The sequence below is a fragment of the Schistocerca serialis genome, chromosome 5 (assembly GCF_023864345.2).
Source record: "Schistocerca serialis cubense isolate TAMUIC-IGC-003099 chromosome 5, iqSchSeri2.2, whole genome shotgun sequence".
NCBI classification, from domain to species: domain Eukaryota; kingdom Metazoa; phylum Arthropoda; class Insecta; order Orthoptera; family Acrididae; genus Schistocerca; species Schistocerca serialis.
In genome coordinates this window covers 415,966,389-415,979,464 of record NC_064642.1, presented here as the reverse complement: position 1 = coordinate 415,979,464, position 13,076 = coordinate 415,966,389, and the positions used below count along the sequence as shown (strand labels likewise).

At 38.8% G+C, this 13,076-nt stretch overlaps 1 protein-coding gene across 1 annotated transcript in view; it reads left to right on the top strand.

Moving 5' to 3' along the window:
* LOC126482350 (uncharacterized) overlaps window positions 1-13,076 on the top strand; it is a 281,287-nt gene that overhangs the window by 141,580 nt on the left and 126,631 nt on the right. Inside the window, exon 8 of the mRNA XM_050106430.1 lies at window positions 8,357-8,575. Within this exon, the coding sequence (XP_049962387.1) occupies window positions 8,357-8,575 (219 nt within the window). The remainder of the gene's footprint in view (window positions 1-8,356; window positions 8,576-13,076) is intronic.

Genomic DNA, 13,076 nt, shown 5'->3' with positions numbered 1-13,076 from the left:
GTCCCTAATAGCTAAGAACTCGGCTGTACATTCTGTGCCCGTTGCCACACTGAATATTGTTTCATTAACTTAGCCATATGCCGTGCATTTAGGACTTATTTGTTCAAAAACTTTCTGTGAAATCCTGCTGTCCCTAAATATACTCACAGTTGTTTTTTTGTTTGATGGTTGCGGACGTTTCCCAATAACGTCCAACGTAATGTGTCTAGTCTTATTCCTTCCCTATTGATCACAAATCCTAAAAATTTAACTTAAGTCCTACCGAATTGAGATTTAGGCGAATTTCAAGGTAATTCGCTGCGGATGTAGCGTATTTACCTGATTATAAGATGAGTTTTTCCCCCCAAATTCATTATTTGACAAAGGGTGCTCTTATTTACACAAATCAAAATAGTGGTCATCAGGTCAGTGTTTCTACATTGTTAAATAGACTAATATAGGGACCATCCTACATTTACAGATGGTTTGGCTATTGTGGTTTTGTACATATTTATTTTGAAGGATTCTGAAGGGTAGGGTTTAACAAACAATGTTTTCATGCAAATAGGCTCAAGAATTCCCAATATGCCAAAGTACTCGACACAGTACTGACATTGCTCAAGCTGTCAAGTGACACACAGATACGCGAGAAACTTTGAACCAGCCACTTCAACTATACTATGCTTTGCCTAACAAATTGACTACTTTGTGAAACACAGAAGGTAATAGCATTAAATTCTATCAACTCACAAACTTTTGTTGTATTTGAACAGTTTTGCTGTAAAAGTTCTCATAGAGGGATATCCTACACACACATTTATGCTGGTTTTTATGTGAAGGTAACATTCAAAAGCGAAAATCTTGTCCTGCAGAAACCATTTCTTGATGCTGAGTGCAAGTCAACTTTTATTTGGTTATGAGAAACTAATGACTTACCAAGTGGGTTGAAAATGAGAAAATTGGTTGCTGTTCACGTACAGGAATACCGGAGAAAAACGGTACCAGCTTCTGATCAACTTTAGAACAAGATAGTGACATTCAGCTGATACAACACTCAAAATTAATCCAGTAATTAATTTGTAACAAATGATCAATCACATTAAACTGACTGCAGTTGTTATCACAAGAATAAATTACAGCAGAAAGACTCGTTTTGGAGGTAGCAAGGTAGCACCAACAGTAGTTGCAGGATGAGCAAAAGTTCAAGATTTGGACTTAATCTTGATTTTGATGTTTTATTTATTTATAAGTTGCTGTTGTTACATTGACCTGCACCCTAGAGGATATTGCTGCCATGTTTTACTGTTACTCAAGCACAGCACTATGGAAGGCTTGGTGAGTGAACAGTGACATCAGATAAGCTGAGAAAATTTTGTCACGCTGCCAACAGCGAGGATCTATACTGCATACCGCTGCTGTTTATGAACATCTTCCATGTCTAAACACAGTTTGCTTGAATCCATTTATTATCAGAATCCAATTGAATTCAGAATTAGACAAGTACTCAACAATAGCATGCACTTCCGTAGGACATGCTAAAAGTCTAGATTGAGGCCAATGACGTGTTTCATGCGGCAATGTTATCGACGCTCGCTATGACATATGATGGGAATGATAGGGCATGTTCAGCTGCTGGTTCTACATGGCCAGTGAGAAAGCAGTGGGCATACGATATGTTTGGAAGCAAAAGACATTGTACATTAACACTATCACATCAGTATAGAAGTGAACAGCCAAATATTTGCGACAATGAAGATATAAGCTTCAGAGCTGTTCATTTAGGATGGCGACGATGACGATGATGATAAAAAAGTACACTAAGTAAAGAAAAAATGCACTGCAAATAAAAATTAATGTAAACTAATTCGTTTTGTTTATTTTATTTTTGGTTGTATTATCATGTTGTATGCACTAAATGGCATAAATTTAGAATAGTCGCAATGTTAGCTTTGTAGGCAGATACCTTACACCAAGAAAAGTTTGTAATTTTGATTACCGTATTTACTCGAATCTAAGCCGCACTTTTTTTCCGGTTTTTGTAATCCAAAAAACCGCCTGCGGCTTAGAATCGAGCGCAAAGTAAGCGGTAGTTCTGAAAAATGTTGGTAGGTGCCGCCACAACTAACTTCTGCCGTCGAATATATGTAGTGCTAAACAGGCTTGCTTTGCAGGCACAAAGATAAATACCGGCGCCAAAACCTCTGCGTCAGTAAATAAATTTAAAAAAAGGTGGAAGAAGAACTTTTTTCTCCGCCCCGAGTTTCGACCACTGCATTTTCATACGTTATCCAACGAAGTAAATACAAATTCCATATTCTTCATCTTCGAATGTAGCAGCATTTCAGTGTACTGAGAAAATCCGACTGGCAAGACTGTTCGGGGTTTTTGTCAATATGGCCAACTCTACAATCTGAATTTTTTCCTACCTGTGAGAAGAGATGGTTGCTGATAGGAACTTTTATGAATTGTGAATCACATGCAGTATTCTCTTCACCATGAGAATAATACGAATATAAACATTTTGCGATGTATTCTTTCGCATTTGCTGCTATCTCATTTAAATCCTGAATGCCTAATAAACTACGAAACTAGAGTGAGACAACAGCAACACATATCATGTCATGTTTATATTCGTATTATTCTTATGCCTAATAGTGATACAGTCAGAAATGAAGCACGGCAATTGACTAGATTTTTAAATCTAAGATGACTCTAATTTCTGTGCAGACGGTAATGTGATGTACTAAAGAGGCGTCTGCAAAGATTTTCAAACGGGGAAAAATTTTCGCTAAACTCTCGTGCAGAACATCTTCTATCATACGCAGTCTGTTATTTGGTTCTTGTTGATCATTATCAAAGAAAGCAGCAGTGTAAGTAACAACAAATAGCAGTCTCTTGCCATGGTTTCGCTAATGAGACGATTCCTTTCTTTTTTAAAAAAATAATTGAAAGCGGCGGTAGCGCGCAGAAAAGCAAGCCATACCGCGAGCGGCAACAGGCCGTAAACACGCACTATCAGAATGCGGCAAACAATGCATGACACAGTACAGTAATGCATTTTCAGCTTAGAGTGACGTAAACACCTATAACAAAAAATGGCGCTTATCAGATCAAAGAAAAATAAGCAATCCATTCAAACCAGACGAAGCACGTGAAAAAGGAAGGGTACCTGTATAAATACGGACGGAGCGCCTGACGCATAGCAATGGCTACCTGGTAAAGCTTAACTGCTAAGCTTACGACTCGAACCAAACTACTGTAGCTGTATTGGCATTCATTCGACCTAAATTGTGTCTCATATTAAAATGGACCAACTTTGTTTCGATTTGGAGGTATGGCCTGAAACTTTTCTCTCCTCTTGAATTTCGAGTCTCAAATTTCAGGTGCGGCTTAGATTCGGGAAATTTTTTTTCCCTTGATTTCGAGTCTCATTTTTCAGTTGCGGCTTAGATTCGAGTGCGGCTTGGATTCGAGTATATACGGTAGTCAGAAAATGTTTAAAAAATTAATTTTTCTGAAGGAGCCCTTAATAAATAAATAAATGGCATCACCGTATATTCAGGGTAGTCGTATACTTGGGTAAATGTGGTAATCGAGGTATTAGTTCATCCAGTACATATACGTGATCAGGTTTACAGTGTTATTAGTATGTCAACTATGTATATCAATATCTTGTCTTTCAGATCATCTCCAATTTCCTTATCAAGAGCTCTCAAGGACACTGACACAGATGTTCAATTTAAATGGTATAAACTTGATTTGATAAGCTCTACCATCAGATAGAAATGCTGTATATTCACTAGACATCTCATGTAGTTTAATTTGCAGATATCCAGATGTTAAATCAATAGTACTAATGCACTTTACCGATGAAAATTTTGCCAACATTTCATCTATTATGGGTGGTCTGTCTCTTTGTGGTTCTGTTATCTTATTTAGTGTTCTTGCATCAAGCACTAGCCTGACTGTTCCATCTGGTTTCTTAATGATAACCAGTTGGTTATTATAACAACTGTTAAATACTTCTATTACATCCCAATTCTATTACTTCCATGACGTGTAATGTCCTTTACTGGTACTGGTATCTCGTATGGTCTCGCATAGAAAGGATCGTGAGGTTTTATCTGTAGTGTGCATGTAAAATCTTTAGTCATTACTGGTTTCAGTGGAGATATCTCTCAATGACTGGTAAGCAGTCGAATAATGTCTACTTTCTCCTTTGCATTAAGTCATTATGATTTATCATATTAGTTGCTGTATCTTCCACTGATATTTTTTCCCTATATGTAGGGCTCATACGTATCTCCATTCATTGTAGCACAGTTACTATTGTGAGTGTTACATGCTTGTGATTATTTGCCATGGAATCCAATGGTGATGATACTAGTTGTGATCATAACCATGTAGAAAAGCTACATATCCTCTACAAAAGTCTAAAATAAATTTAGAATTTAATAGCCAGGCAGTTACAAGAAGGATAGGGATGTTTAAATGAGATACAAGGGCATCAGGTAACTAAACTTGTATGTGCCAATAGAGAAATGAATTAAGATTTGTGCCTGTGCCAATTTACTGTAATTCCCATCAACTTCACTCTGGTGATTGGCAGCGTCAGACAAAATGCATTAAATTATAGGTCACAACACAGATTCCACTGCCTCAGTCCACAATTATATCTACTGATAACTTACCTACCATACCACATAGCTTTATTCAGATGTAATTTTTAGGTGTACATTGATTCTCATATAATAAATTATTTGTCATCACATTACCTTTACCATATCGGATTTGAATGATATTGGTTCCATCGTAACAGCTTTAGAAAATCAAGCCTATCTTCCGAAGCTTATGAGTTGTCTCTTTGTGTGATGTTATGAAATTCTTGAGTGTCCAGATCTCTGTCAGGAGTACTTTGATTAGCATCTCTCCATCTGCATTTCTGTCTGTTCTTATGTTGGATTTTATATTTGTTTCTCTTCTCTTTGTCCTTTAAATTGACTATTAATTTGAACTTGTCTGCTGTCCCTGTCTACTGTCCAGTTATTGTTCCAACATTCTGACTCACTTTTTGTCATATCGAGCTGTTCCAAATATTCTAAAAGATAACTAACCCTTCCCTAGACTTTTCCTGATAATTTATCTCATACTCTCCACAGTAGGTTGTTATTGATAACTTCTGACAGGAAGGAGACGACAGCTGTGTGGCGGTCATCCCTGCGAGCCACTCGCAGGGACTCAGTAGTCCTTTGCCGGCTCCACATTGGCCACTCCCGGCTGACACACAGTTATTTACTGCGCCGGGAGGACCCTCCTCTCTGTCGCTGCGGGGCGGCTTTGACAGTGGCCCACATTTTGTTGGCCTGCCCCCTTTTAGCTGTGGTCAGGCAGACATTTGCGCTGCCTGATAAGCTCCCTGCCCTTTTAACTGATGACCCTGCTATGGCTGGCTTAGTTTTACGTTTTATTCGGGCAGGGGGTTTTTATCGTTTAATCTGAGTGTTTGCTATGTTCTTTTGTGTTGATTCTGGCCTTTGGCCTACGATTTTAGACTGAGTTTTTAATGTGTCTCTCGGTGGTTGGCTTTTCCATTTTTTTTTTTTTCACCCCCCCTCTATGGTCGGCCAACCACCGCCACACTCCGTGTGATTTTAATTTGTTATGTCTGTTCTTGTCTGAGTTTTTATTGTTCTGTGTCATCTGTTGTCTCTCTTATCCGTTTTTTTTTACTCTGTGTGGGTGTTTTTTCAGTTTTGAAACAAGGGACCGATGACCATTGCTGTCTGGTCCCTTTAATCCCACAAACCAACCAGCTTCTGACAGGTGCTTCTCACGAATCAGATCATCGAGATATTTGGCTTTATTTAGTTGAAATTCAACAAAATCTCTGTTGCTATTATAGAGTTTCAGTCCTCAATAATTCCAAACAAAGTTTCTTTTGTGCTCCTTCTCTCTAATGTTTAGCTTTTAATTCTCTTTGGAAATCAGTAAAAGATTTGAGATCACCTACCATCAGCATACCCTGTTGTGCTTAGTTTCCTGATAAAGGACTGACCATGAATCTACTTTCATTTTGGTCCGACACTATATGTGAGGGACTTGAAGGTAATATAAAACTACCAGTTGTAGGGGGGAGAGAAGAGCGTTGTCTGGCGTGCACGGTCTAGATGGCGTCTTGGTGAGACTGCTAGGTGCAGCTTCAGAAGGTGGGGTGGAGGGGGTGAGAAGGTGGGGTGGAGGGGGAGGGAGAGGAAAAGGGAGGAGCAGGGAAGGGGAAAGGATTATGGGTGCATTGGCAGAGGGCAGCACAGGTTGAGGGTGAGGGGATGTGAGGACAGAGGGGGCGAAAACTGCATCTGGCTGTCTGACCCAGCAGAAGTCCCTGCACATTCCAGCAGTGATCTTACCTCCCCCAACCCATACCCTGCTATTCCTCTCACTTCCCTGCCCCATCCAGATTGCTGTTCATGCATCAGTCACATTCTGGTTGGAGCTGCCGGTGATAGCAGTCATGTGTGCATGAATTGTGCTTGCTTGTGAATGTGTGTGTGTTTCTTTGCTGAAGAGGGCTTTTGCTGAAAGCTATAATACGTAAGAGTCTTTTTGTTGTGCCTGTCTGAAACTCAGCAAGTCATTTTTGGGTGAGTACCAATCTAACCTTTTGCTAATATTGTTGGTATTCCAGCCTGGAGTTCACATTGTTTAATGTGTCAGGGTACTGATAGTCATTAGTGTCTCAGTAAGATTGGATGGGCAGTGGCTTATGTCGAACTGAAGATAGTCACATATGAGGAGCATAGTTCCATATTGTATTATTTCCAGAAGACCAAATTTTACAGAAGAAGAAAAAAAAAACTGATTACTCCTAACCTGGAAGATTTGTCACAAATTTTAAAATGTGAAGTTGGGATGTACTTCTAGCAACATCATAAAGAGAAATCAATGTGCAATTGTGTTCTTCAAATTTATGGAAAATTTGTTGGACTTCTATGCTTTGATCAAATACTTTGTAAAATATAGAAATAAACGATTAATGAGGTAAATGTTTAACTAAGCAAAGAATAATGTTATCTGTTAATACAAAATTAAAGTTTTTTAATATTTTTATTTTTTTAAAAGAGATTCTAATGTATAGAATGTTCATAACATCCTTTTGATGCCAGCTGACTAGAAAAATCATTTTGTTACACAATAAATACATTCACATTAATCATTTTATATTGAATTCACAGTGTTTCTGGTAAAAATTTCTATTTATAGAATTATGAGAGTGACCATCCTGTTGGTTTCCCTTCAAATTTGGTACAGTCCTCCTCCTTTGAAGCAACAACAAGCTGACATACAAACTTCTTCCTGACTTCCACTTACAATAGGAACTGCCTCGATGGTGTTATAATGGAAACCAAAATCTCCTGTGCTCTCCCAATCATCCCCAAAACATTTGTGTAGGAAATTATTCACATCAGTCGACTTTGCTTCAGTCACTGTACTGTATCATGAAATTACTGATTAGTCAGCAACAGGGCACTTCTTTTTTTTTATAATTTTTTTTTAGAGGGCTGAACAATGTGAATGGAACATTGCGGTGATACGTTTTCTCCATTTTTATTTCGACTGTGGCATTTTCATCTTTGATTGACTTCCATAACATATTTGTTTCATGCCTCTGACACCGTCCATGTTTTTAAAATGTTCACTGAGTGGCTTGGAGTTTCTCACACTCCCGTCCTCATCTAAAATGTGGATTGAACCAACCAATTTATAAACACTGTGGTAATTTTTGTGTGTCAGTACCTCAGATTTCTTTTGCAGATGTTTTTCCAAAACTCCAAAGACTCTGTCAGCAGGAGTAAATGAGTGGCTTCTTACTGGAAAAACAGCATTATGTTCTTAAGCTGCTGAGGAGCTTTTTTAAGCAGAAAGAAAGTCAAAGTGTGTACCACATAGGATTTCTTATCTTGTTCTCCACAGCCCTCTATAAAAAGCTTCAAGCTAGGATTCACAATAAGAAACTCAAACTTTTCCAGATTATCCCAGAGACCTGAAATAACTAACAGTACATTGTCAGCTTGATCTTCTGTCCAGACATAGAAATGTGGATTTTTATTATCCATGTCTGTAACGCAGAAAGTGTGATACTTTGTGTGACTTGAATAATATGCCTCACTGAGTGATAGTTTTGTAAGAATTTGTATCTGCTATATATCAAAGCATAGGGTTGTTGAATTGGTTGAAAAAGTTTTGCCCTTAATCTATAAGCACCCTAGGTAGTCAGAAAGAATGTTACCCTTGCAGTGATTAAAATTGTGTCATCAATTAGAAGAAATCTAGGTGTACTAAGAACACATGTGTTAAAGACGGTTTTTATCTCTTGCAGATTGCTTCAGGGCATCACAGCGAAAGAAGAACGTGCAAATAGAGCTCTCATGCGCTCAATTTCTCGAACTAATTCAGAGTGTGGGAGTACTAGTAGTTTGACTGATTTGGTGCCTGAACCAAGGGGATTTATTGGTCGGCAGACAAATAACTCCCTTTCTTCTGCAACAGGACAAATAGTTATTCAAGGGCTGCGACGTAAGCTTCGTGGTTCTCAGGTGTAAGTAACCGTTTATGTGAACCCGATAACACCATTTCTTCATAGAGTGAGAGAGATTTTTTTCTTTCAGTTTGGGTGTTGTGCTGCAGTGTTTAAACAAAAATAATTTATGCTGTTTTATGACATTGCACTTTTTTGCAAATAAAATTTTGTGATTAAAGCCAATCTAAGGTAATGTGGATTTATTTTCACGATGCTTAGTACTCATTCCAATCAATGTTAACCAGGGGACAAAGTGTACAATGATGATAGCTAGTGATAATATGACAGAACATGGAAAGCGTTTTACATTAAACATTCCCAGCTAGTACGAGAAAATGAAAATGCGAAGTGAGACTAAAATAGAAGGAAAATGGAATAGAGGAGTGCAGATAACATGTCAGTTAAGTGTGAAGGCAGAAGCAACAAAAGATAATTCCCCTGCCATGACAGATTAACCACTAATGCTTGTTATAGAAGAATTTAAAATGTTTTCTTGCTGTATTCTGACAGAACCATAATTCACGTCTTAACATGTTTGCTTTTGTGGTGCAACAGAGTCCCGACAGGCAGAGACTGTTGCCACCATCTTATGTTGCTTCTTGTCTTGAGTCTAGTTTGTTCATTGTAAATGGCTTAGATATGAGCCAACAAATCGGAGTGAAAAGTCTTTAAGGGAGGAAAACTTGAAATTTGATTGTGTGAAGGATAGATAAATGGGTCCGCATTCAGCTGACAGCTCTTACAGTGGCACGATTTATATCAACCATTTTATGAAAAAACAGACTTTCAGGGAGAAGGTAAATACTTCTCAAATCATTGATAGTTAAGGGTACAATATGATGTGGAAGGATAAAAGGTGGTGGTACTGTGGAGGACAGCATGTATGAGTGTGTCAGATTGCTGCCTTTTCTAGTATACTGGATTTCATGCTGACGGTTTCATTCAGATCATGATCTTATTTTTTGAATGTTGTTGGACATAGTTTTCATTATGAATTGGATATGGTCAGATAATACAGCTTATTTGAAATGGGTCAGATTTGAATTAAATTAGCTGAGTTGCCTTGAATTGTTCCTTTTATTCTTTGCTGATTTTGTCTTCACTCAGTTTTACAGGATCAGGGCAGTAACATTATTTGTATCGTAACCTAAGTACATTTAGATGTCTTATATCTTTTTTCAGTGTCTAACTTTACCAGGATAGTGGCACACATGTACAACAACTTAATTTCAGTTAGGCTATATTTAATGTGTTGGATAACTTTAGTTACTCCAAAGGTTTCGGATAATTAATCAACCTTGTCTTAAGTTGCGCAAGTTGTATTTTAAAACGGGTCATTCTACTTCAGATCAACTAAGAAAAAGACCATATTCTACCTCACTGTCTCACACCAGATTTTCTTTTACAGTTGGTATAGACTTAGAAAAATGTGAAATTTTTCTGAAATACGTCAACTCATTTCTGAATTACAGAGATGTAAAGTTATCATAAATGGGCCCAAAAAGAGGGAATGGCAGTTTTTAGAATTGCTGTAAAAGTTTTCGTAATTGAGCTCCAGACCTGGGATGAATACTATTTTACATCATTTTTCATGCCCCTTCCTATGGCAGACAAAAATATATAGGTTAACATAAGAAAATTCTTTTCAAAACAAAATTGTAATTTAATTTAATTTTTATTTTATTTTATTTTTTTTTTTTCTTCAAGGAGTACAATTTTATAATTTCCAAATTTATTCCATGATTAGCTAGTGTTGTTACAAATCCCAGGCCAAAATATAAATTTGGGATGATATTTTCTTCAGCAGTGAAAAAAAGAAAAGAAGGCAAGCTATATTTCCAATAATTTGATTGCGTACTCATGCTAATTATTACAGCAGTACTAATATTAACATTTTAATGAAAATAAACATGAACACTGTTGCAATAGAGATTCGAGTAAATAGTTTACAGTAAAACTATCTATTCAGTAATTTTATTATTTTAAGTTCGTAAAGGCTTCATTCGTTTGGTACGCATCACATTCAAGTAAAGTGTAATTTCTTCCAGTAGGAATCACGGGATTTATTTTCACCAGAACATCCATTACTGATATCCACAGAATATCAGCATTTCTTGGATATGAGAAGGATGTAGATGGCCCAGCTAGATGAAGAAAAGTCATTTTTACTTCGACGTGAAAAATTCTATAAAATGGTATTCATCACAAGCCTGTAGCTCAATTAGGAAAGCTTCTACAAAAATTCTAAAAGTTGCTGTTCCGTTTTTGGGACCATTTCTGATAACTTTACAGCTCTGTAATTCAGAAACGAGTTGACGTATCTCAGTATATTTCTCTTTTATACCAACAGGACACCTGTGCCAAAGTTCAAGAAAACCTGAGATGGTGAGGTTTAGACCCTGTGTTGCTTTGATGTGGAAGAACTCAAACAAATCATTTGTTGCTTCTCCCAACCATAATCCAACAGTTGAGAGGAACATCTTTTTGCTTCAGTATAACTTCAGAAAAGAACCTAGTCCTGATACTTAGTACAATTGAGGCACTGTCATGAGAAAGGTCGTAACTCCCAAAAATTTCAATTTTGAGTTTTGTATTGAAGAGGTAGTATATGAGCATGCCAGTGGCACAGAGAAGGTAGTATGTCTCAATATAATCAAACTTAAGATGAAAACTTAGTCATTAGATAGTGTAAGTTGTATGTGCCGAGCTGTTGGCGTGGACAAGGTAGTGTCTCCTTATACATTGTCTCAACAACAGTGTGTCTACTTGTGGTGGTATCAAGTAGTAGTGTTTGTTGTGATACACATCTGTGTTTGTAAATCAGTATGCTACCAAAACCCCTACCATTTAGAATGGTAACATGAAATTACTGACTCCTTACTCTTACTTTAGGTTTTTGTGTGTGTTTAACCATAATTGATATCAATATAATACAGGGAAACATTCCACGCGGGAAAAATATATTTAAAAACAAAGATGATGTGACTTACCATACGAAAGCGCTGGCAGGTCAATAGAAACACAAACAGACACATACATACACACAAAATTCAAGCTTTCGCAATAAACTGTTGCCTCATCAGGAAAGAGGGAAGGAGAGGGAAAGACGAAAGGAAGTGGGTTTTAAGGGAGAGGGTAAGGAGTCATTCCAATCCCGGGAGCGGAAAGACTTACCTTAGGGGGAAAAGAGGACGGGTATACACTCGCACGCGCACACACACACACACACACACACACACACACACACACACACATACCCATCCACACATATACAGACAAAAGCAGACATATTTAAAGACAAAGAGTTTGGGCAGAGATGTCAGTCGAGGCGGAAGTGCAGAGGCAAAGATGATGTTGAATGACAGGTGAGTTATGAGTGGCGGCAACTTGAAATTAGCGGAGATTGAGGCCTGGTGGGTAACGGGAAGAGAGGATATATTGAAGAGCAAGTTCCCGTCTCCGGAGTTCGGATAGGTTGGTGTTGGTGGGAAGTATCCAGATAACCCGGACGGTGTAACACTGTGCCAAGATGTGCTGGCCGTGCACCAAGGCATGTTTAGCCACAGGGTGATCCTCATTACCAACAAACACTGTCTGCCTGTGTCCATTCATGCGAATGGACAGTTTGTTGCTGGTCATTCCCACATAGAATGCATCACAGTGTAGTCAGGTCAGTTGGTAAATCACGTGGGTGCTTTCACATGTGGCTCTGCCTTTGATCGTGTACACCTTCCGGGTTACAGGACTGGAGTAGGTGGTGGTGGGAGGGTGCATGGGACAGGTTTTACACCGGGGGCGGTTACAAGGATAAGAGTCAGAGGGTAGGGAAGGTGGTTTGGGGATTTCATAGGGATGAACTAACAAGTTACGAAGGTTAGGTGGACGGCGGAAAGACACTCTTGGTGGAGTGGGGAGGATTTCATGAAGGATGGATCTCATTTCAGGGCAGGATTTGAGGAAGTCGTATCCCTGCTGGAGAGCCACACTCAGAGTCTGGTCCAGTCCCGGAAAGTATCCTGTCACAAGTGGGGCACTTTTGTGGTTCTTCTGTGGGGGATTCTGGGTTTGAGGGGATGAGGAAGTGGCTCTGGTTATTTGCTTTTGTACCAGGTCGGGAGGGTAGTTGCGGGATGCGAAAGCTGTTGTCAGGTTGTTGGTGTAATGGTTCAGGGATTCCAGACTGGAGCAGATTCGTTTGCCACGAAGACCTAGGCTGTAGGGAAGGGACCGTTTGATGTGGAGTGGGTGGCAGCTGTTATAATGGAGGTACTGTTGCTTGTTGGTGGGTTTGATGTGGACGGACGTGTGAAGCTGGCCATTGGACAGGTGGAGGTCAACGTCAAGGAAAGTGGCATGGGATTTGGAGTAGGACCAGGTGAATCTGATGGAACCAAAGGAGTTGAGGTTGGAGAGGAAATTCTGGAGTTCTTCTTCACTGTGAATCCAGATCATGAAGATGTCATCAATAAATCTGTACCAAACTTTGGGTTGGCAGGCCTGGGTAACCAAGAAGGCTTCC